The following is a 22,985-nucleotide window of genomic DNA, read 5'->3' on the forward strand; positions in this document are numbered from 1 at the left end:
TCATTTTCGGCAAAAAGAAAGGGTTGTTCGGCATGTACTAACATTTTCCCAAGCTCATCCCTATCTCTATCATAATTGTAAGTGAAGCCATGTGGATGGAATTGAGAAATTTTGGGTTGGGTTGGATCACTAGATGGTTCGCCACATTTTTTTACATGTCTAGTAAGGTGTCCCGTCCCTCCCTTGGTTTCGTCCGAGTAAATTTTCTTACATGTCTTACACTTGACTTTGGTTCCATCTCTACTTAATTGAAAATGTGCCTAAACATAACTCTTTCGGTTGGTAGCGGCTTGTTCCTCTTCGGTATACCATTCTAATGTGTTTGGAATTGGATTGTTCACTCGACCAGGCGGCATGTGTTTGGCTACCTTGACTAGTAGGAAAAAAAATTCATGTTGTGAGCCGTATAAATGAGGTGAGAATTGGTTTTGTTGAAATCCTAAACTAGACATAGTCCAAGGAGACATATTGTCAAATTGTTCGAATCCTCCCATGGTTTTAGGATGAAAGAAGGGGGTGGAAGTGTTCGGAATGGGCTTGTTAGGGGCGGGCATTGAAGTGTTTGAATTTGGTAATTCCCTACTAGTACTAGTACGTTTTGACTTGGCTTTCCTAGAGGAGGAGGAAGGGTTCGGGTTTGATGCCATGATTAATAATAATAACAATAATAATAACAACAATAATAATATAAATAATAATAATAACAATAACAATAATAATAACAACAATAATAATAACAATAACAATAACAATAATAATAATAATAATAATAATAATAATAATAATAATAATAGTGACAAGAACAATGATTATAACAGTAATAATAAAATAATATATAACAACAACAACAACAACAACAACAACAACAACAACAACAACAACAACAATAATAATAATAATAATAATAATAACAAGTTAAAATAACGTTGAGTTATATCTTACAACGACGCTTCGATTGCTTTCCGCTATTTAATTTCCCGAACTTATAACTTTTTTTTTTTATTAATTTTTATAATTGAGGGAGTTAGAGAATTAGAGATTATAATAGAGTAGGAACTAGAGAATAAGAGAATAAGAGATTTGAAAATAGATGAGTTGATGAATTGTGGAAAAAAATGGAGGAAAAAGTGAAGTATTTATAGGAAAAATGATGAATTAGCCGTTAGAGTGGTTGTTGGAATATAGCCGTTAATATGGCTGTTACAATATAGCCGTTTATGGCTGTAGAAAGTTGCGGAAAGTAGCCGTTATGCACGGTCCGGCTTGCGGACCAAACAACCGTGCCGCCCACCATGCCTGTGCCGTGCTCGTGCCGATTTATCAAAATTTTGTTCACGACATGGCCCACGGCCCACTGCTGGGCCACCGTGCCGTGCCATCACCATGCCGTGCTCGTGTCGCCCGCGAGCCAGCACGACCATGCCCACCTCTAAGCAGGGCCAAGAGTTTAGATCTTCATTATATACCGATTTAAAAACAAACTGGTGTGTGATTTGGCCACGGTTGTCTATTGCGCAATAGGTTCAACAATTTTCATTATACACCGATTTAAAAATAAATTTTGAAAGAATTCTGACCGATTGCTACTTTGAAACATAATATTAATTAAAAAAAAAGGAGGATTTAAAGAGACTAATTCTCTATTGTCTTGAAATTGTTGACCCTATTGCGCTTTATACATTTTCTTTAAGACTACATAATTGTAATTTATTTATGTTTTTGCTTAATGAAAGATATATTTATATAGGTGTATATAGAGGACATAAATTACTACCGACTAAGATGGTAAAAAAATGTGATCTTATATCCATGAGGTTAAACTTGTGAGATGTTTTGTCAATTAACTAAGAAAACAGGCCGGTTATTACAATTACTAAAATGCAGTCTTTTTTTCAAGCATCAAGCCACGGTGTTTCCAATCATCGCGCCTTAAGCTATTATTACATTAAAAAAATAGTAATTGGTATTATTATGGAAATTAAAATTATAATCCATACATTTACTTTCATTAATCAATATCTACTAAAGACAATTTTTAATTGAGAATATGTGCCATGTGTTACTCTTTAAAAGGCTTTAAACATGTTATAATGGATGCAAGAAAAATAAACAAAATCAACAAAAACACACACAGAGATTTACGTGATTTACCAACAATGTATTGGCTACGTCCACAAGCAAACAAGAGGAAAGTTTTATTGCTCTCGAGAAAATTCAAATTACATATTCATAATAAACCTCACAGAAGCTAAAAATAACCCTAAGAAATGTTTATATGATACTCCCTAAAATAAAATTGAAATCACACAAGCTCACTTACATCCACACAACATTAGTCGCAACTCGCAAGTCCTTTCATTAAGGGCCTGTTCTGTTCAGTTTCAATCATTTCAGTTCATTTCCTAATTTCCTTCTCTCATAAACAATTCATTTCAGCTTTATTCAATTTAGTTCAGCCCCAATTAGTTCGGTTTAATTTATTTATTTTCATTAAATCAGAACAAACCCTAAATCACACCTACAAACCCATATAGCCGATATAGTCATATAGGGCATAGACCAGAGTCTAAGACCGTAGCACTATGCCAATTAAATGTACTTCGTAGTTTTAATGTTTCGTAATACTGGCAGTCTGGCACCAGTACAGGCTGCTCATTTGCTCAAAGAGTCAAAGCGAAGAAGCGAAACTGAAGAAAATTGGAGTTTTTCGTACTTCACCCCTCTCCCGTTGTCTCCTCTATTGAAGCGGACTCTGAATTCTCCATTGAAGCGACTTTCTGAGCTTTCTCTCCTCCATTGAAGCAGCTTCTGAGGTAAATTGATTTTCTTCATCAACGAATATCTGTGTTACAGTGTAATCGTTTATTTAATTGTTAATACTGTCAATTTAGGGTTCTTCTAAGGTGGATTGAATATCGAACTATTGGTTATAATCCATAATTTTGCTATTCATATTCTTAAGCGAGAGGAATTAAAATTTGATTATTGAGTAAAATTGTTTATTTTTGTGTTTTGATTTTTTGAATTTTTAGGGTAAAATGCGTTTAGCGGAGTTGGAAGTTGATACAGGTGGTGAATCAATGCCAGAGTTGGAAAGCCATGAAATATCGGCTTCCGATGACCGAGTATTTGATGATGTTATTGATTATGATGAGGGTGATGATGCTGAACAAGTCCCTGTATGGCTTGGTTTTGTTGAAAAGCCTAAGAATAGCCGGTTGCTTCTCCGTGAAGCCTTTCCGAGCAAAGCCGGAGGTGTTCCGGTGTGTCTAGCTAGCTCTTTTGAACTCTAATACTCTTTTTATTGTGTGTTGTGCTGTTTTCTGATGCAAGATTATATTCTTACTTGGTTAGGCTTGGTTGGATCCTGTGAATTTACCGACCGGAAAGTCTTGTCTTTGTGATATGTGCGGGGAGCCTTTGCAGTTCTTACTTCAGGTTTGTGTTGTGTCTGTGTTTCATGTTCTAGCATGCACATTGCTTTTCGACAGGACATTGATTCGGTTTGCTTCATTGTACAACATTGATTATGTTTTGTTCAAATATGTTTCCTTTTGGCGCGACCACAGGTGTATGCTCCTATCTCGGAAAAGGAATCAGCATTTCATCGAACTTTATATGTATTCATGTGCCTTTCTATGACGTGTCTTCTTAGAGATCAACACGAGCAATGGAAACGCGGACCACAAGTGCCATCTCGAAGGTATCTTCTGTTTATGTGGAAATAATTAGCTGCTTCTTTTTTAAAGTATTTTAAGCATTTTTTTCCTCACTTAAGTTTCGGCAACTGCAATGTTTATTTCTAGTGTGAAGGTTTTCCGCTGCCAACTCCCACTTACGAATGCCTTTTACTCAAGTAAGGCGCAGAAGGATGGGAGTGCTAGACCATTTGGATCAGGAGGTATCTTGGATTATGTTTTTATTTTGAAAATTCTCTTGCATATGAATTTTCTCGATTATCACCCCTACAATGCTCCAATATTTGATACATTGATTTGGAAATATGTTAATCTTCAATTCAAATGGAACATGTGGATTGTGAACTATTGCATCACGTTGATCAACTGTAAGATGTGTAGTGGTAGGAAATATAGGGGGCAAAAAAACCATGCCTTATTAATATAATATTAGGAGGATATTTCATTTTTAACAAATAGGAGTACAAAATTATATTTTAATTCTTGAAAGGTAACAAAATAAAGTTAAATTAGACTTCATAGTTGGGTTGAATAATTAATGGATTGAACCAAAGTCTTCAAACAACAATTCAAAACAGAGATGTTTAATCTGAAAATTCCTTATCTAAAATTACTCGAACTTATCTGTTCTCATTTTAGCTGTAAACAAACTTGGTAATCCTTATTTGAAGACTACCTTACGGATAAATTCAAAGAGTTTTGGTCATGATGAGCCAACTGTATACTAGCTTATTTCTGCTGCTTGTCATAATAATGCCTGTACATTGTAAACTGACACCTGTTTAGTGTTCCTCCCCCCCCCCCCCCCCCCCCCCAAAAAAAAAAAAAAAAAAAAGATCCTCAAAATAAAAAGTCCTATTTTATTCACTCTTTCAATTTGCTCTGTCCCAACTCTCCCAAGATAATTGAATGTTTTCTGATTGTCACTTATGTTGTTTAGCTCCCCTTTGTGCTTGGTGTGGGACATGGAAAGGAAATAAATTATGTAGCAACTGCAAAACGGCTCGTTACTGCTCTGAGAAACATCAGGTAATTGCAACCTAATCTCTTTTGCATTTGAGCGAATTTTTAAGCTTAACCATTGCTAATTATTTAATCTCACTGCTTGTAGGTTTTGCACTGGCGTGCAAATCATAAAGTCAAGTGTCAACAACTAAGTGTTTCTTCCAAATCATCTGATGGTGGCTGTATTGATGATGCCTCGTCAAATGAGATTCTCACAGGTTTGTCAATGGTCATATATCTAGTCTTCTTAATATGCAATCTCCAAAAAAAATATAAAAAATGCTTTGTTTAATCTCATAACTTAATTTGAATGATTGACCTGTGTCCGCATGTGGCTATAATCTCTTGGATTCTATATGGTTGCTAGATTATTTTGTGCTATTAAAGTGCGGGAAAAATGTTGATCCTTGGAATTCTCTTGAGTTTGGTGAATTTCTTGTAAATGCAACTACGTTGCTGCGTCACTTGCATGTTTTAGAACAAGACTGTCTTGTAGTCTGACACTGCAGCTTGCCTGCACTGCAAGCTCTGATCATATTTCAATGTCTAAAATGCTAATAGTCAGTTTATGCTCTAAATAGCTAGCTAATTTCCATTCATGCTCTTGATTTTCTAGACCCTGTTTCTTTCGATAGACAGGTTAAGGGAGAATTTTATCTCTGGCCTGGGGATTAACTTATGTCTTTCCATACATATGATTCTATTGGGCTTTGAAAACCTGTTCACTTCCTGGATTCATGCTACCATGCCATTGGATTATTTTTATAGCCTTGTAGGCTTCGTTATATATATTTGATAGTGTTCGACTGCTTCTAGTATTAATCATGCAATTTCGTGCTTTAAATTGAAATAGTGGTGGGAACCTGGGAGGAGATGAATTTAGTCTTTGAAGTAATCATTGAACTGAAGTGCGTAAATGCTGTTTTACTTAATCTCTCTTTGACTATATTACTGTTTGTATATGTTTTCTCTCTTCCATTTATTGCTATGCTTCATCTATGAGCCCACTAGCGCTAATTGTGACCTTGAGTTGATATGGCCTTGGGAGATTTGCTATACCATCAGATGGACAGATGCTTAAGAGGTGTTCACAAATATATTATATTGCTTCTGGAATGCAGTGTTTTCACTGTAATGAAAGTCTTTGACTAGTACACATTGTATTTTCCTAATGGACTTTGAGAAGTTATTTTTGTAGAAAGGGAAGTTTAGAAATAATAGTGAAACTTGTAGTTGAATAAGCAGGGAAAATCAAAACTGATAAAAACTGCTAAACCAAAAGGAAAATCATATAATATTAGGGCAGTAAAGATATACAAATGATAAAATTATATAATCGTAGAAGTGGATGGGGAGGTTGCCAGACAATCAAACAGAAGATGCATGCATTGGCAGGAACTTCACTTGAGAACCTTATCTCCTTTCCATTATTAATGCCCTTCTGTGTTCACCATGGTGATGGAAAACTCTATAAAGGAAGGGCCCGGGGGGGAGGGAGAACAAGGAGAATAGAGGGAAAGGGCCTTAGAGAGAACAAGACAGCACATTTTTTTTATACAACCAATTTATATGCATCTGACCATGAGGAAGGGAGAAAGAGGGGGGGGGGGGGGGTGGGAGGTCTCGAGCAAGGTAGTTTTTGGAAGACATTCTTAACCTATTTTTATTTGTAAGTTTTATTGGTATGTTGATATAGCATTTGTTGGACAAGGCTGTATTGATAATTTCCTGTTGATTTTGAACAGCTGCAAGCAAAGCTCTTTGGCCTGAGTTTGAGATCATAAATGAACATGAAGATAACTTTTCATTTTCTGAAACTGATGAAAATTCTGATTCATTGGTCTCAAGGCAACAAATGGATGAAACAGCTGACTCACTCATGGACAGTTTTGAGGTGTGAGCTTAAGCTGTTTACGATTTTCTACTTTTAGGTGGTAAATGTTTCCCTGGAGTGGTTTTAAATTATAGCTGGTTTCTGAACAGGGTGATGATGATCGACAGAGCTGGGCGACATTTCAACAGCATCTTGCTAATGCCCCTGAACAAGTACTGAGGTAATCTGTAGTTGTGTTGTGTAGTGTAGTTACTGCTTATGTACACTTTTGAGTGTGTTACAATTTGTATATTCTTATGGTTTATGCATTATATGATTTTGAATGATAGATTTCTATCTGGAAACATTGTTATCTTGTCTAATAAAAGGATTTGAGTTGGGGGAAATCAGATTAGGTCATGATGAGCTTATGCCATTTTTGGACCTCTGTTGTTTTAATTCGCTGATTTTGTTTGCCATACCAATAGACATACCGGAAACTTATCTGACACCTAGGCTTTGAGTTGATCTTTAAGTGATAATAGGAAAACATCACAATATATGAGGTTTCCTTTAATATTTTTCGTTTCCTAGGATTTGACTGTTATAGAGGACAGAGGATTTGCACTGCAGTCCAATAACAAATGCATTTAGCCATAATCAGCTGGCAGATTGTTAAGAGGAACGAGTTCTGTTAATGTGACGAGCACTTTCAGGAGGGTAAATATGTACTCCAACCATCTGGAGTATTGTCACTTTCCGTTACATAGTAGTTTTTGTAAAATCATATATTCAGTGGAGTCTTTTGTAAAATCATGTTACATCTTGATTATGAGAGGTTGAGCCCATGTGACAAGGAAATTCGGACAGAGGGAGTAGAATGTTATGTTTTCTCGCATATTAATAACTTGAGTCAGCCTTTCTTATCTGTGCTTCTAACAAACATATACTTGACCCAGGGATTTTTTTTGAAGGATTAAGCTCTTTCATTTTACACTATGATATTCTAACAGTTAAAAAATGTGCCCTGACAGAAATGATACAAGGGTAAGGGTCAAGGGCTAAAGGCTATAGTGAAAATAAAAAAAAGTCTCATATATATATTTCCTTTTACTGGAAGATCAAAGTACATAATTACAATGTTCCATAAAATGATACAAGACATCACTTTTACTGCTTTACCTGGCTCTTGGGTTCTCTCTCGTGGGTGGTATGTCTCTCATCTCCTCACAGAAGCAAATTCACCTTGTGTTGTAGTTGCAGGTGTATATTAATAACTCATAGAAGCTGCTACGTCATTTATTTTGGAATCTATCTATATTTGAGTCAGTTGATTTTAATTTTTGTTATTCTGGCATAGTTTGGTTGCTCATGAATAAACAAAATGGGTAAGCTCGAACCTCCCTCCCCACCCCTCTTGCATGAACTCCTGCCTGTTGGAGTAATATGTAATATTGTAAATTACCAAGCCATCACAAGCCTAAGCCTTCCTGTCATGTAACCTCTCCCACACACACATCCCAAAAGGCACAAAACAAACTATGGTCTCCGTTTTTGTCATTTCAACCACAAGTATATCTGTAGCTTATCAAACTGTAGACTCGTTTATACATCATGGAGAGATTCATTGCATACTTAATGGACTAAAGTGTAATGAAGACCTGACATTCTGGGCTGCATTGTATCATTGCTGTGACATGGGGTTTTTGAAATCATATTATTTAATGGAAATATTGTTTGCATCATTGCATGCCTATTTTATGATTCAAATGATTGACGTTACAACTTTTTTTTCTTCTGTTTGCCCAAAAACAGATACTCTAGAGATGAAGGGGCGACGCCTTTGTGGCCTACATCAAGTGGCCGGCCATCTAAAGCTGATATACCAAAGTGCTCTTCCTGTGGCGGCACAATGAAATTTGAGTTACAGGTTTGTTTACATTCACTTAATTAGCCAATAGATTCTCATGCTTGAGGCAATATTTTCCAATCATCTATATTTAATTGATTGAATTTCGGATCCTTTGTTTGTAGATCTTGCCTCAATTGCTATACTACTTTGGTGTGAACAATGATGCCAACTCGCTGGACTGGGCAACAACCGTGGTGTACACCTGTGCAGACTCTTGTGAAGGAAATCCATCTTACAAAGAAGAGTTTGTTTGGGTCCAACTTACCTCGCAATCTTCCACTGATGCTTGATTACCACAATTAGAAGCAGCCCCCCACCCCCAACACACACACCCCCTTTTTGTAGTGTTATATGTAGGAAACCTATGTGGCCGAAGCAAGTCCCACAATTTTGCTAAATCCTTGTCTTGTTTAGTGATTTTATAGTTGAAAATCAAGTGGTTTATATTTTTGCTGCAAGGCAAATATTCAGGTTGCTGGTTGCTATATAGACGAAACATGAGAGAGAGGAATTATTTAGACTAAAACCACAAGATGTATTATTAAATCTTGTCCGAACTAGTAATCAAGATTTGGGCTTGTGCAAAATTTTGAGTAGATACAAATTGAGTATGAAATTTTATATTTGTTATATTTGTGTATGGATTGATTTTTTCAGAACTTGACAATCCAATACGATTCAAATTTTATACTGCATAATACACTACATGCTTTCATTTTAAAACAATTGCCACAATTTGACATCACATATGGAGTATTGCACATCATTGACTGTTAAAAAATTTAATTCATTAATTTATTTATTTTAAAAAAATCATACAGTATTATATCCTTTAAGACCTAATCAAAATCGTTTTTAATTACTACGTATAACATTTGTTAAAATATAAGATATAAAAAAGTGCAAAAGTCAAATTGATGCCATATGTTAAAACTTAAAATTACACATACAATGATACAAGTATACAACTCTGAAAATACAACGAATATTCCTACAAACTAGCTATTTTCTCTTATGCCATAGCACATTAGCACATATACTCATCAAAAAGGTGCATCACAACATTCACAAGTAATCAAGTATTAGTAGCCATATAATAGGGTTCACTGAGGTTTATAAACATATATTTCGATGTATTATTTTGAAGAAACAGGTAAAAATTCAATAACTCAATAAACAACCTCCGGGTTGCAAGTCTCTCCCTCTCTCGCGCGCGCACACACTTAGGCGCACTGTTCTCTCGTTTTGTAAACAACAATCTAATAGTACATATGTGGGAAACCAATGGAGTACATTTAAAACGCAGCCCATCCAGCAGCACTGCCATTTGTTGTCCCAGTTCCAGCTTTAGAAGGAAGATTCCTCTGCAGATTGCATCAAGTACAATTATACAATGCAGAATAAGCACAATGAACCAGCAGCATGCTCTAACAAATATGGCAACAGAGATCTACAAGAATGTTTAACCATTTTAGATTAAAAATAAAAGCATACTTCATACTTGTGTATCATAAAAGAATGATAAGGTCAGCTACACCATCAATTCTCACTTGAAAGTTGTAACAAGGAAGTGTAATCATGAAATTGAACAAGAATTCTTGATGCCACTTTACATCTACACATCCATGGAGTCAATAGATGGCTAACACCTATAATATTCTAAAATGGCTACGGGATCAAGGATATATTTCGTGTCCAAATCCCAAAGAAAAGGTTTACACTAAAATCTACAGCAGCAACAAAAAATTTCACTTGGTACTACTTCATATGACACCAATTAATTTGAAAGTATCATGTCCTATCAATAATACCTCAAAAAGTACCAGGAATTTTGGAATTTAGCTTCACTCAGACACCATCAATATACTATAGATTTATCAACAAAATAGCCTAAAATTACCTCAGTGAAACTGATTATAAAGGTTAATGGTTGCTCTAACTCTCCAAGGAATTACAAAATATACAAAGAAAGAACCAAGTTATATTAATAATCACACTACCTGAATGAAAAATTCCCCTTCTTTCAATAGTGTCACATGTTTTTTTTCCCCCACCAAAGACAAGCCAACCACCCCACACACACTATCTGATTTTAGGATAAGAGATTAAGAGTAAAACACTGTTTCAACATGTACTTTAAATTCTTTTCTTTTTTTTTAATAATTATATATTTTTTTAATTTTTTTAAGCAAGTGGAATAAGTTAAACGATGAAGTCAATTGCGAAGACATTTATGGTAATTTGAAGCACATCTATGCTTGAGGGGCTTACCTCAAGTTGAGAAAAATCAGACAAAGGATCCACAGCATTTCTTGCACTGTCTTTTGAACCTTTGGGATTAGAAGTCAGCCTAGTAACAGCAGGGTCATTGGGTGGTGGTGGGAGTACCGAACGAATCTTCCCAGACCCACTTGGAGGTGGAGCAAGGCCCAGAGGTTTTGGGTTCCCAGACCCATTTGGAGGTGGAGCAAGTCCCACAGACTTATTTCCAGAGGAAAGCATACCTGATCCGCTCGCTAGTTTGTGCTTCACATTTATCCGAATAGTTTCACCTTCCTGCAATCATGTACACTAATAAGAAAGATATGGGGCATTGTCGCAAAACAAAATTTGTTGTAAGCCACCGTTACACATATTGTAAGCCCCAGTCCCCCACCAACATCAAGAACTGCAAATTTCAAACTTAAGTGTCAAGCATTGCATCAGGTTTCTAATTCAGACCAAATTTTACAGATAGGTTTGAAAAGATTGTAAGCTTGCCAAACGACATTGCCAAAACATAATTGTGGGAAAAGGTGTTTAAAATTTCACCATATATTGCAACTTAGCGGAGTTAACAAAACCTTTGACGATTAAAAGCTTAATATGCTTACTCTAATAAATGGCACAAAAGACAGGAACAAATTCCTTTAACACTTATTTTAAGAGGGTATGGGAGAGGTTCGAAGTTTAATAACTAAAGAGTTTTAGTCTCCATAAAATCTTATAGCACTACATGCCACTTACCATTATGTCATGCAACTTTATTTATTATTGATTTAGTTCTTAAGCTAACACTTGAATCCAACATAATACAGTACAACACGAGTAATCAAGTTCTCCATATTGCTGGTTCCACATTTCCAAGATCATTTAAAGTCAACCATAAGGATTCACAATCAATAAGGCGACAATGCTTACGTGCATGCATGACCAACAAGAAAGTAGTGAGTAATTCATCCCTCTGAAAAAGCACACGCTTGGTCCTAGGGAAAATCACCAGATAAACACTCTTCATATGAAGTAGTTCACTGCCATTAGTGACTATCCACTTCACACATAAATTAGACTTGATATCTTCCTAGCTAATATATAAATTATAAACTACCTAAGGAACACGACATGAGGTCATTAAGTAAGTGAGATATTCAAATCAGCCTAAATCTAATGTTCAGCAAAAATCCTCCTCTACTTTCAAACTATAAATTTTAAACCAAAAAATTTCTAGCCTGGCAACACAATAGGTTAACTGTAAAACCTAACTCCTAACTAGCAATGGGAATAAAAAACTATCACCTAACATTTATCATTAAACTACTGCTCTACAACCTCAAAATAAGAACTTTCATTTCAAAGTTCCCAATTATAATTTGCATAATAATAATATCTATGACTAAAGCATACTTTAGATTCAAACTAATAACAAAAAAACGTTGCTTGAGCTTTCTTTAATACTACATCTCTCTTTTTTACACTAATAACATCCTATTCCTTTCACATATCATAAAAGATAAAAAAAAATTGTAGGTTTACACATCTGTTAGTAGCAACAAGCTTCAGTATTACCTCTTATGTCCATGTCCCTTCCCATCGATTTTCAAAAATGCAATCGCTAAGTTTATTACTAGCACTTTATGTTATCCTACAACTAGCACTCTAGCAGCATTTCTTCATTTCTATAGGATTTACTAACTGAGCACCAATACACCTCATACTTCCAAATCTGCTATTGCTAACTGAATGTCAAACTTTTAAATCCACCTCCCCTCTATTCCCCATTCAAATCAGCCATGATCAGCATCCTCAAGCATCGAGATCGAGAGACCATAACATCTTTGATTTATCTCCATTCACAGATCCCCAATAACTTATTAACTTACCTTCCCTGCACTTTCCCAATTTCCCTGCGCCTGTCAATACTTCATACATTTTCCATCGCTGACCAATCAAAAACCTAATTGACCAAATGTCACAATCCAATCTTTGCTTGATCCTACTCATTCACAATCCAAATTTCTATCAATCGCACTCAAAAATGTGAAAATGTGATCACACATAAAGATTCACAGTTGATCAAACACCTTAAATCTATAAAACCTACTCAAACTGCCAACAATAAACCAATGCAACCAAATTAACACCATATTTTCCAATCAATTTCAATAATCAATCACAATTAAAACAATATAAGCTCAAAATTCAGCCAAATTATAAGATGAAACATCTAAAAATACCTTTAATCTATGATTAACAGCAGGATGAATATCAATAGAATTCTCATCACCACCTTCAGTAGCAGCAGAAACCTCTTTCTCACTCTCTCTCTTAACATGCTTCTCATGATCAGACAACGCAACATTGAAATCAAAAGCTTCATTTCGCTCAGCAAACCCTAACCCTATGAAAGCATGTTTACCAGTACCATCCTCAATCTTAAGCACAAAGTATCGGCTAGAATCGAGCGCAGGTTCAACCGATTGATCGCGAAGTCCAGGATAAACGAAGCAAGCAGCAAAGAGATCGCCGGAAATCGGATCTTCGAGTCGAATTTCGGCGCGAGATTTGCAGGAAACGACGCGAAGACGACCGGACCAGATCTTATCGGACTGGAGCCATTCGCCGCACTTGTAGCCGCCGGAGGTGGAGCGAGGAGGGATCTTGAAGACGGAGACTTCGCGGACAACGAGGAGAGTATGTTCGAAGGAATCGTCGTCGAATTCGTCGAAGGAAGAGGAAGTGGAGGAGCAAGGAGAAGACGCCATTGATGAAGAGAAATGGAGGTTAGTGAAGGTAATAAAAATGGTGGAGAGAGAGAAAGGGGAGTAGTGGTCTGGAGTTGGAGGAGAGAGAAAATGGAGGTTGTTGTTATGAAAATGAAAGTTGGTTGATTGGATTTTGCACCTAAATGCCTCAATTTTTACTCTTATTTCTTTTGTTTTGAAGGGTAGATTACATTACTAGCTTAGCAATCTAGCCTATGGGTAGTAATACTGGTAACTAGTAACGGACGAGTGATTGTGGAGTCAAATATACATTACTATTTACTAGGTTAGCAATACGCATCAAATAAACTACCTCCATTTTTTAAAATTCGACTCACTTATTATTTACATGCTCAAAATAAAATAATTTTTATTACAAATTACGATTAATACAATGGAAATAAGTTAGCATGTGGGATCTTATTATATTCTCCTAATTATAAATTTTACAAATATCATGTTTTTATATTTTTCACTTATACATAGCCGAAAATATTCATAATCAAAGATGTTCATGAAATACCGCGCAAATGCAAAGTGAGTCGAACTTTCAGGAACGGAGGGAGTACATTACATTATACTATATATGTGTATATTTTATTTTATTTTTGAAAAAAATGATGTGTATTTTTTTATTGCGCTTTTTTATTGCTTTTAAAATTAAGCATGTGTACATTTTAAAAGTTAAAAGAGTTTCCTATTATACTTAAGAAACAATGAGTGTGTATTGATTTAAAATGATATTATAATTGTAATTGAATTAATTTTATTTTACATTGAAAAATATATTTTCAAAAAAATCCTATAAATTTAACTAAATAATAAGACAAATCAATAAGAAAAATTGTCTAAACTAGGGGGGCCTACACGCATGTTACGCGCAAATGTTTAGTTGTTATGGTCGAATTGTAAAAGCTTGCCCTAGTACTTGAAGCTTGTTAGGTAGACTTTTAAACATATACTAAAGAACATTGCCAACAAACACTTCCTTATTCTCTCTCTACTCACTTTCTCACTAGTCTTGCTCATTAGCATTTTGATGATCATATTTTTATCCCACCAATGATTAAAAAAAAAAATCTTCGCTATGACATCATTCTCTCTCTGCCACAACATTCTCTGTTACTTTTACTAATACAAGACCAATATTTGTGTAATTACTTTTACTAATATAATTCAATTTATCATATGGTCAAGGTCGATTGAAAGATCTAACTATACAAATTAATTGGCCTTAGTATAGAACAAAAAATAGTTATGGTTAAATAATTAACTATATAATACATTCATGTGAATCAAATGGAAGGATATACAAAAACTTTATGCAAAAACATGTGTGCATATGTAGTATATACAAAAACATCTGAAAAATTACCTCTTGGTATATAAAAGGGTTGGTCACCCTATCCTACATAATCAAGCATTACGATTGCAATTTTTTTTTAAAACAAACAATTTAAGTTATTAACACAAGCAACTTAAATGCTTCAAGCAATTAAACCAAGTCATTTGGCCTTCCTTAACTATTACATCATGTTTATTAAAAATGAAAAAGTAAAAAAAAATATAAGGATAAATACGTAAATAAACTTTTTGAGGGATATATTAGTCTCAACAATATTCATAAGGGTTGAGTGGTACTTTTGAAAATGTAGGGAAATAAAAATGGAAAAAATATACTAATTTGAATATAAGATCATCTCCAATGGTGAAACTCATTAGAGTTTTTTTAGGAGAGAGAGGGTATTTTTTGTAAAGGATACCAATAAGTTGGTATCTAAAGTTAGATACTTCAAAAGACAGTTACCAAGTTTAGATACTTAACTTTGAGTCTCAATTGACTAGAGCTATTCTGAGTGCAGTCTAGACCGCGGTTTGGTGTGGTTTGCAGTTTGAAAATTGCGGTGCGGTTTTCAAAAATGACCAAACCACACATTTGCGGTTTGGTGCGGTTTTCAAAACATTTTAGACCAGACCTCACCACAAACCGCATCAAAGTGCGGTTTGCGGTTTAGACCGTCAAACCGTTATACCAATTTTATACTATTTTTATTAAAAAAATATATAGAATAGCTTAAAAATATGGTGTAATTTTTTACTATTATCTGATTAAAAGTTAAAAAAAAAAAAGTTTAATATTTAAATTATAAATAATAATCACAAAATAAAATAAAAAGTCTTTTTTAAAAAAAATATTTATAATTTAAAAAAACGTGGCTAAACCGCAAACCGCACAGCACCAAACCGCATTTTGCGATGCGGTTGAAAATGCAAACCGCACCGCAAATACCCCTACATTTGACAAAAAAAGTGGGGCCTTATTAATTTTATATTGATTTATTTAATTATTTAACTTATAATGTTTTTGTAAAACCTTAAAATTGTTTATTTTATTGGATGTAGTGGGCCATATTGGAAATGACATTAGTATACATAAGAGTTATTAAATTGAGAAGTGGGTTGGGTATTACCATTGGGTGTGAAAAATAACTCATTTTGTATTTTAATATTCCAAGTTAAGTCTCGCCATTAGAGATAGTCTAACACGTCGTATTAACAAAATTGAACATTTAATGATACAAAATTAAACAATTATATATATATATATAAATGAAAATTTTATATGTGATTCAAAACACGAAAAATTATAAGATGACGTTATTATGATGGAAGGGGTGCAGGCATAGCTACCTACATAGGGGTGTAGGTAAAAATTGTACTCCCTCTGTTTCGTATTAATCGCAACACTTTTTTTAATATCCATTTCATATTAATTGCAACATTTCTATATTTAGAAAGGACCTACTATTATTTTATAATTTCTCTCTCCCACTAACCCCACTTTTACAATATTTTATTATTTATCTTTCCTACCAACCCCACTTATACTATTTTTTTATTATTTTCCTCTCCCACCGACAATACTTATATTATAAAAATTTCTCTTTTGAGGCCCTCTATAAATTTTCTTAAACTTTATGAATACTCTAGTATTACGATTAATACGAAACGAAGGGACTAATAACAATGTGTCATGTTTATTATTGTTTTTGGGCTTCATTTAAAGGGCCCGTTTCCTTTGTTTTAAATTATTTTTTTTGAAAAGGAACCCTAAGAATTGCTCTATAAATATTGGAAATCCCATACAATATATGTTTTTTTTTCTTTTTCTTGACGAGCATATGATATTATTTCTCAGCAGTATCTGTTGTCTAAAAAAGAAATAAAAAGCCTACTTTTGAGTTTCTAGGCAACAAGGAAGATGAAGGGTAGAAGTCCTTTGGCATCTACCACTACTTTTGGCAAAGTAGTTGAATCTATAGCGTTGGCTATTCTTTTTGGTGGGTAAGTATTGGATTATTATTATTAGTAGTAGTTTTTCATCTGATTTCACACCCAAATCACATTACAACGATTGTTATATTCCGGCAGAAGATTATGTGAAGTCTTTTCGAGAAGTTAAAGAGAGATTTCGAAAATATAGAGAGAGAAAAAAGGATGAACAAGAAAATTAATTCACGATGATGCCTTATTTTGTTTCTGAATGTAAATTAGCCGATTGCTTTTTATTTCATTCATGGTTTCCAATTCCTAACTTTTATCCTAATAATTTACGTTACACTCCGTATGTACTCCATAGTTTATTTATGTTAATGCTTATTATTACTACTTGTTGGAGCGCCGGTAATATGGACACCACTAATTTTGTGAAATTAAATAGGAAGTATAAAAATCTCTAATTATTTTCTTAGGAAAATTTCCAATGATAACCCCCAATTATTTTAGTTTCTCAATGGTAACTACCATTTTTTCATATTATAAAAAATAATCTCTAATTTCTACTCGGTTATTACTCATGACATTACTAAGTAAAAGATGGATACCAGTATACCACTAGGGGTTAAATTGTTGACTATGATTAAAAATAGATTATTAGGTAGAAACTTTCATTTATATTGTCCTTCATCTGTCACGAAATTGGAACTATGCGTCACGACTCGAACTCAACTTCTCGATAGAGATTTTCTCTTCATCAAAAAAATCAATTTCTCCATTTTAAGTATCTTGATGTACCCAGTGGCGTATCCAGGAATTCCGAACTGTGGGTTCGAAATCTTAAAAAAAAAAAAATATGATCATATTTTGATTAAAAATTCAATACATAAATCAAATTTTATCACGGATGAATTACACAATAAAAAAAATAAAAAAAATAAAAAAAAACCTACAAAAGCATTCTTCGAGTTTTCCTACTTTGAAAGCGTGCTAATACATCATCATCACTAACTCTTGCAAATAAGTCTCTCTCAAGATAAGTAACTAAACTATCATTCAATAGTTGATCACCCGTACTATTCCGCAACTTATTTTTTACATAATACACTATTAATTATCAATTAAAATCACAAGTCCCCAATAAACACAAATTTGACAATATAAACTTCTTCTAATTATCAAATTTCAATTAACAGAACAAGTAAAAATTTTATTTCAAAAAAAAAAAAAACAAGTAAATTTTTTTTAATTCTAACTTCTAAGTTTCTACAATTCAATTTCTCAACAATTCAAGAATTCAACAATATATCAAAACCATAAACCAATTTAAAAAATAAAACAAGCAAACCAAGATTAAGAATTAATAGGAGTAGAGGAATAAGAGATTAAGAGGACTCACAATTGTAGAAGAACTCTGAAGTCTAAATTCAGAACAGTCGTCCCTCGTCCGTGTCTCCGTCACTCCGTGAGGTCGTCAGTGCTCCCGGTCGCCGGTTGGTGTCTCGGTGTGCGGTGCCGCGGCGGCTAGTGGCTAGGGTCATAGGGTGTCAAGGTTAGGGTTTTGGTGTTTGGGAATTTGGAGAAAATAAGAAATGTCGATGTTTGATTTCTGAAATCTGAAATTTGAATGTAAGGAGTAAAAGAACAAAAAAAAAAAAAAAAGTACAAAAAAAGAGGGCAATAGGAGTCGAACCTAAGACATTAAAAGGGCACGCCACTCTATTATTCAAAGCCTTACCAATGCACCAAACTTACCCATGTGATTATTATTCTCACAGAAATTGTATTAACCCTTTTTCTTTTTTTTTAAAAAAAAAAAATTAAAACTTATAATTTTTTTCCAAAAAATCTGTGGGTTCAATGAACCCCCTTGAACCCCCCCCTAGATCCGCCCTGGATGTACCCAAGAAAGAGACTACAGAGAAATGAAGGATATTATTATTCAAAAAAAAATAATAAAAAAAAAATAAATAAACAAATAAAATAAAATGAAGGATATCAAATGTACCATATATGGTTGGATTAATTGGAGTTAAATGCGATGATGTTAGATGATAACAAAGTTTTGATCTTCTTTAACTTTTAGTGTTCATGATGATGTTATGGATGATGATGTATTTGTAAACTTTTAGTTTGGTAAGTTTATCCCAAAATTGAGACTTATATTCCACACTATGTTACATTAGATTTCCACTAACTTTTAATTACTTTTTTATTATTTGACTCATACAAAACTTTCTTCAGTTTCACAAATTATTTCAAGACTCAATCTAGATTTACTTATCCTTAATATTAATAAATTTAATTTATTTATATATCTATTTCATTTATAAATTATTTTTTAAATGGTGAGTTGGCAACTCACTATTGGACAACATAATTAATTTTGTCCTTTTGTATAGTCTCGAGATGAGTTTTCTCGAGACTATATGTAGTCTTGGTAGAGATTATTGCTAGAATCTTGCTCAAGACTTGTCTAAAGACTCATCTCAAGACTAGGGATAAACTTACCCTTAGTTCTTGATCTTCTGTAACCAAAGTTCTAGGAATTGGATGATGTTGGATGTTGGGTATGAATATGATAGTACTTTTCTTCATCTCGTTCATCTTGATAGCAATTCTTTTAATATCAATATGCTTCATTTATAACTTATAATCCTCTTGTAAATTTTACTATGCAGGTAAAATTCCTTTTTTTTTTTCTAAAATAGAAGAATTTTATTTTTTATTTTTTTATTTCCAGAGAATTAGCTTAATTGACTCAGCTAGTTAGAGCAACTCAAATGGCAAGCTAATTGTTTGCCATGCCACATAAGCTTTTAAGCTAATTGTCATTTTAGCTCCAAGGGCTAGCTAATAAATTACTATTTAAATGAACCACACCTTCTTAATTTACGTTGATAAATTTCATTTTATTTATTCTAATTTGTTTTATTTTAGCAAGTTTTTTTTCCAAGCAAATTAGCTCAACAAAACTAATTTGTTTGGCCAAGTTAATTGCATTTTCTAGCTCCAGTGGTTAAACTAGTGGCTAGTGATTATTTAATATTGTAAGCAAGTCCCTAGCTAAAACCATTGGAGTTGCTTTTAATTTAGGTTATGAGCTTTTAACTGAAAATCCCCATTTGACATGCATCTAACCTCTTTTTTACTTCCTGTCAAAAAAAGAAACCTTTTTTTTACTTAGTAATGTCATGTTTAATGATTGATTAGAAATTAGGGGTTGTTTTTGATAATTTGAAAAAATGGGAGTCATCATTGAGAAACTAAAAAAGTTGGGGGTTACCGTTGGGAATTTCTCCTTTTTTTAATCAATATCATTAATACACCCTCTATGCAATTAACAAAATGAAACAGTTGATCATCTTTTTCTCAACTGCACTAGAACCAGTGAAGTTTGGAATCTCCCCTTATCAAAAAAGTGGTTAGATTGCTCAAACCTCGTTTCTAAAACTAACAGAAAGTTTAATGTACTTAAGAAAACACCAAATACTTTAAGGAAATTTATTTTTCTCATTTGGAGTATTTGGAAAGAGTGGAATGCTATTATCTTCCGTAATGAAACCTTTGACGATCACAATTTGTGTTCAATGAGTAGCACCAAAGAATCTCATAGATACCTTTTCCTCCATGGGATCTCCCATTATGAGATCTAATAATCATTCTTCTCATACTCAATCCCCATCATCCATTCTTATCTCATGGAAAACGTCTCCCAACAACTTCTTCAAGCTCAACTTCAACAGTTCGATTCGTAACAACTCAGCAGCAACAGGAATCATCATCAGAGATAGCATCTGAGCACTCATCAATACATTTACATTCATCCTCGACAACGCCATAGTTTTTATAGTGGAAGCTGCGACTCATCATAGAGGAGTCTAACTAGCTCTTCAATGTGGCATTCAGAACATTGAAATTGAAGGTGATAACCTATTAGTCATCAACTCAATAAAAGACATTTGGGTAGTTCCTTGGTAGATCAAACATATTATTGAAGACACTCATTTTCTCCTTTCTTGGTTTTGCAATTGGAGCATCCAACACGTCTACCGAGAGGTAAATCGCGCAGCGGACTGGATAGCAAATGTAGGTCACACTACTAGAAAACAGTCAATCAACGACGAAAAAAATCCGTCGGAAAACCTTGAAATTCCGTCAAAACGCATCGTCGGAATACACTTTGTAGGAATTTCGCGATATTTCTTCGGAAATTCCGTCGGAAAAGTCTATTCCGACGTATTATGTTCTGTCGGCGCTTTTGTTGACTTTAAGTGAAAATACGTCGCAAGGTTCCGACGGAAATTTCCGTTGGTGGGTGAGACGTTCCGACGGAATTTTCCGTCGGAAAAGGTATATTCCGACGAAAAATTCCATCGAAAAAGTAAATAAAAAAAAAAAAATACGGCACCACAATCCCTACCCAGATCCACCCCCGCCACCAGCCCACACCACCCGCCACGTCCCCAACCCAGACCCAGACACCCACCCCACCCAGACCCAGACACCCCACCCCACCAAACCCAACCCAAAACCACCAAATAACCCACCAAACCTCCCCCACGCCACCCACACCACCACAACCCCACCCCATAACCACCGACACCATCAGAACAGCCTACCCCACCACCTCTGACACCACCACACCACCACCATTAACCCTAAAAAACCGGAAAAAACCCCAAAAAAAACCCTAAAAAAATTCAAAAAACCAAAATTAAACAAGGAAAATTAATAGAAATGTATAAATATATAATTGTCTAATAAATTTTATAAATTAACATTACAATTACATATACAATTAACTAGACCAAACATTTATTCAAAAAAAAACTAGATCTAAACACAAACCTAAATTACAAGATCTACAATTGATGTTTAGGTTGTTGTTGATGAAACCGAGTCAAGCCGCGAAGCCTCACACCACCAACAGAGGCGGACACCTCACACCACCAGCGAGAAGCCGCGAAACGCCGCATCAAAAGGAGGAACGAGAAACCGAGAAAGGGAAGGACCGAATGAGCAGTTTGAGAAGAGAAAGAAAGCGAATCTAGGATTGTAATGAAGAAGAGGAAAGAAGGAGGAGATCGAAAAGATAAAGAAGGAGAATGAGAGGAGAACCAAAAGAAAGGAGAGAGAAAGAGAAGAAGAGAGGAGAGAGAAAGAGAAGAAGAAGAAGAGAGGCGGGGAGAGAGAAGAGGTGAGGAAAGAGAAATGAATAGGGATGGGGGAGGGGGTCCGTATATTTAGGAGTTTAGGGTTTTGTTATTTTTTTTTTTAAAACAACAAAATTCCGTCGGAAAAGGGTTAAATTCCGTCGGAAATTTCTGACGGATTTAAAATCCGTAGGAAATTAATATGTTCCGACGGATTTAATTTCCCTCGGAATTTCCGTCGGAAGGAATTTTCCGAGGGAATATTCCGTCGGAAGCAGTAAATTTCAAGGGAAAAAAATCCGTCGGAATATTTTCGAGGGATTTTCCGCCGCAAGCCTATCTTTTCCGACGGACTGTTTTGACAGACCCAAATTCCGTCGGAAAATTCAAATTTTCCGACGGAAATTAAGTTCGTCGGAACGATTCCGTCGGAAAATGGCCTATTTCTAGTAGTGTCATTAGTATGTAGTACTATGGATATTGATGATTGTAATAACTCTAGTTTATTTTCTATTCTTTCTTTTAATGCATTAAGAATTCCCCTCGTGAGGAGGGCTTCCTAATGTTTAATTTTTCTTACCTTTTTTTAAAAAAGGTAAAAATAAATAAATATCATTAATACGCATTTCTACATCGCCTACCTCTCATTCTCTCTTAGATTTGACATAACAGTTATAACGTCTGGTTAGCTTGGTTAACAATGGTCAATTGTATGTAGGAAGTATCGATTGTCTAAGTGGGATAGAATGACTAAAATACCCACGCTTCTTTTATGGGGAATGACGAACATAAGGGCCTAGATAAACAAACTAAATTTATCATGAGTATACACCCCCTCCCCTACGTGTACTATACAACTTGAACATTAAGAATTAGTTTCCCACATTTCTCTATCTTATAATTTAGTTTCTTTTATAATTTTACCAACAATAATAATTTCTCTCTCCTCATAATTTTATCACTTTCTCTCTCCTAAATTACCAAAATCTTCCAAATATTTCTTGAATAATAAATCAAAATGCTCTTAGATTTCCACTTGTAAAAGAGGAAATCAAGAAGAAAATTTCTACAAAAGAACGACCAGCAATCAAATTGTAAGTTGAT

General features: G+C 34.4%; 2 protein-coding genes across 2 annotated transcripts; one reads left to right on the forward strand and one right to left on the reverse strand.

Annotated features, from left to right (window-relative positions):
- Positions 1-2,602: 2,602 nt before the first annotated feature.
- LOC110734346 (programmed cell death protein 2-like) lies at positions 2,603-9,058 on the forward strand. Its single transcript, XM_021914467.1, has 11 exons — positions 2,603-2,813; positions 3,033-3,263; positions 3,355-3,438; positions 3,570-3,703; positions 3,807-3,901; positions 4,639-4,727; positions 4,810-4,921; positions 6,449-6,597; positions 6,687-6,757; positions 8,332-8,446; positions 8,551-9,058. The coding sequence occupies exons 2-11, from the start codon at positions 3,039-3,041 to the stop codon at positions 8,716-8,718; spliced, it is 1,242 nt and encodes a 413-aa protein (XP_021770159.1). The 5' UTR covers positions 2,603-2,813; positions 3,033-3,038; the 3' UTR covers positions 8,719-9,058.
- Positions 9,059-9,353: 295 nt separating this feature from the next.
- Positions 9,354-13,597, reverse strand: LOC110734347 (uncharacterized protein At1g03900-like). Its single transcript, XM_021914468.1, has 3 exons — positions 12,922-13,597; positions 10,700-10,984; positions 9,354-9,792 (listed from the first exon to the last, which is right to left on the reverse strand). Exons 1-3 carry the CDS (start codon positions 13,447-13,449, stop codon positions 9,724-9,726), a joined length of 882 nt encoding a protein of 293 aa, XP_021770160.1. The 5' UTR covers positions 13,450-13,597; the 3' UTR covers positions 9,354-9,723.
- Between the last annotated feature and the right edge of the window lie 9,388 nt (positions 13,598-22,985).

The sequence above is a fragment of the Chenopodium quinoa genome, unplaced genomic scaffold (genome assembly GCF_001683475.1).
Source record: "Chenopodium quinoa cultivar QQ74 unplaced genomic scaffold, ASM168347v1, whole genome shotgun sequence".
NCBI lineage: Eukaryota > Viridiplantae > Streptophyta > Magnoliopsida > Caryophyllales > Amaranthaceae > Chenopodium > Chenopodium quinoa.

What these genes read in the sequence shown, in the direction of transcription:
- LOC110734347 (XM_021914468.1), bottom strand. Translation starts at nt 13,449, where the DNA reads ATGGCGTCTTCTCCTTGCTCCTCCACTTCCTCTTCCTTCGACGAATTC. An exon ending in CTGTTAATCATAGATTAAAG is followed by an intron (nt 10,985 to 12,921) that starts GTATTTTTAGAT and finishes ACATGATTGCAG; the next exon opens with GAAGGTGAAACTATTCGGAT. An exon ending in CTGATTTTTCTCAACTTGAG is followed by an intron (nt 9,793 to 10,699) that starts GTAAGCCCCTCA and finishes TGCAATCTGCAG; the next exon opens with AGGAATCTTCCTTCTAAAGC.
- LOC110734346 (XM_021914467.1), top strand. Translation starts at nt 3,039, where the DNA reads ATGCGTTTAGCGGAGTTGGAAGTTGATACAGGTGGTGAATCAATGCCA. An exon ending in GCCCCTGAACAAGTACTGAG is followed by an intron (nt 6,758 to 8,331) that starts GTAATCTGTAGT and finishes GCCCAAAAACAG; the next exon opens with ATACTCTAGAGATGAAGGGG. An exon ending in CAATGAAATTTGAGTTACAG is followed by an intron (nt 8,447 to 8,550) that starts GTTTGTTTACAT and finishes CTTTGTTTGTAG; the next exon opens with ATCTTGCCTCAATTGCTATA.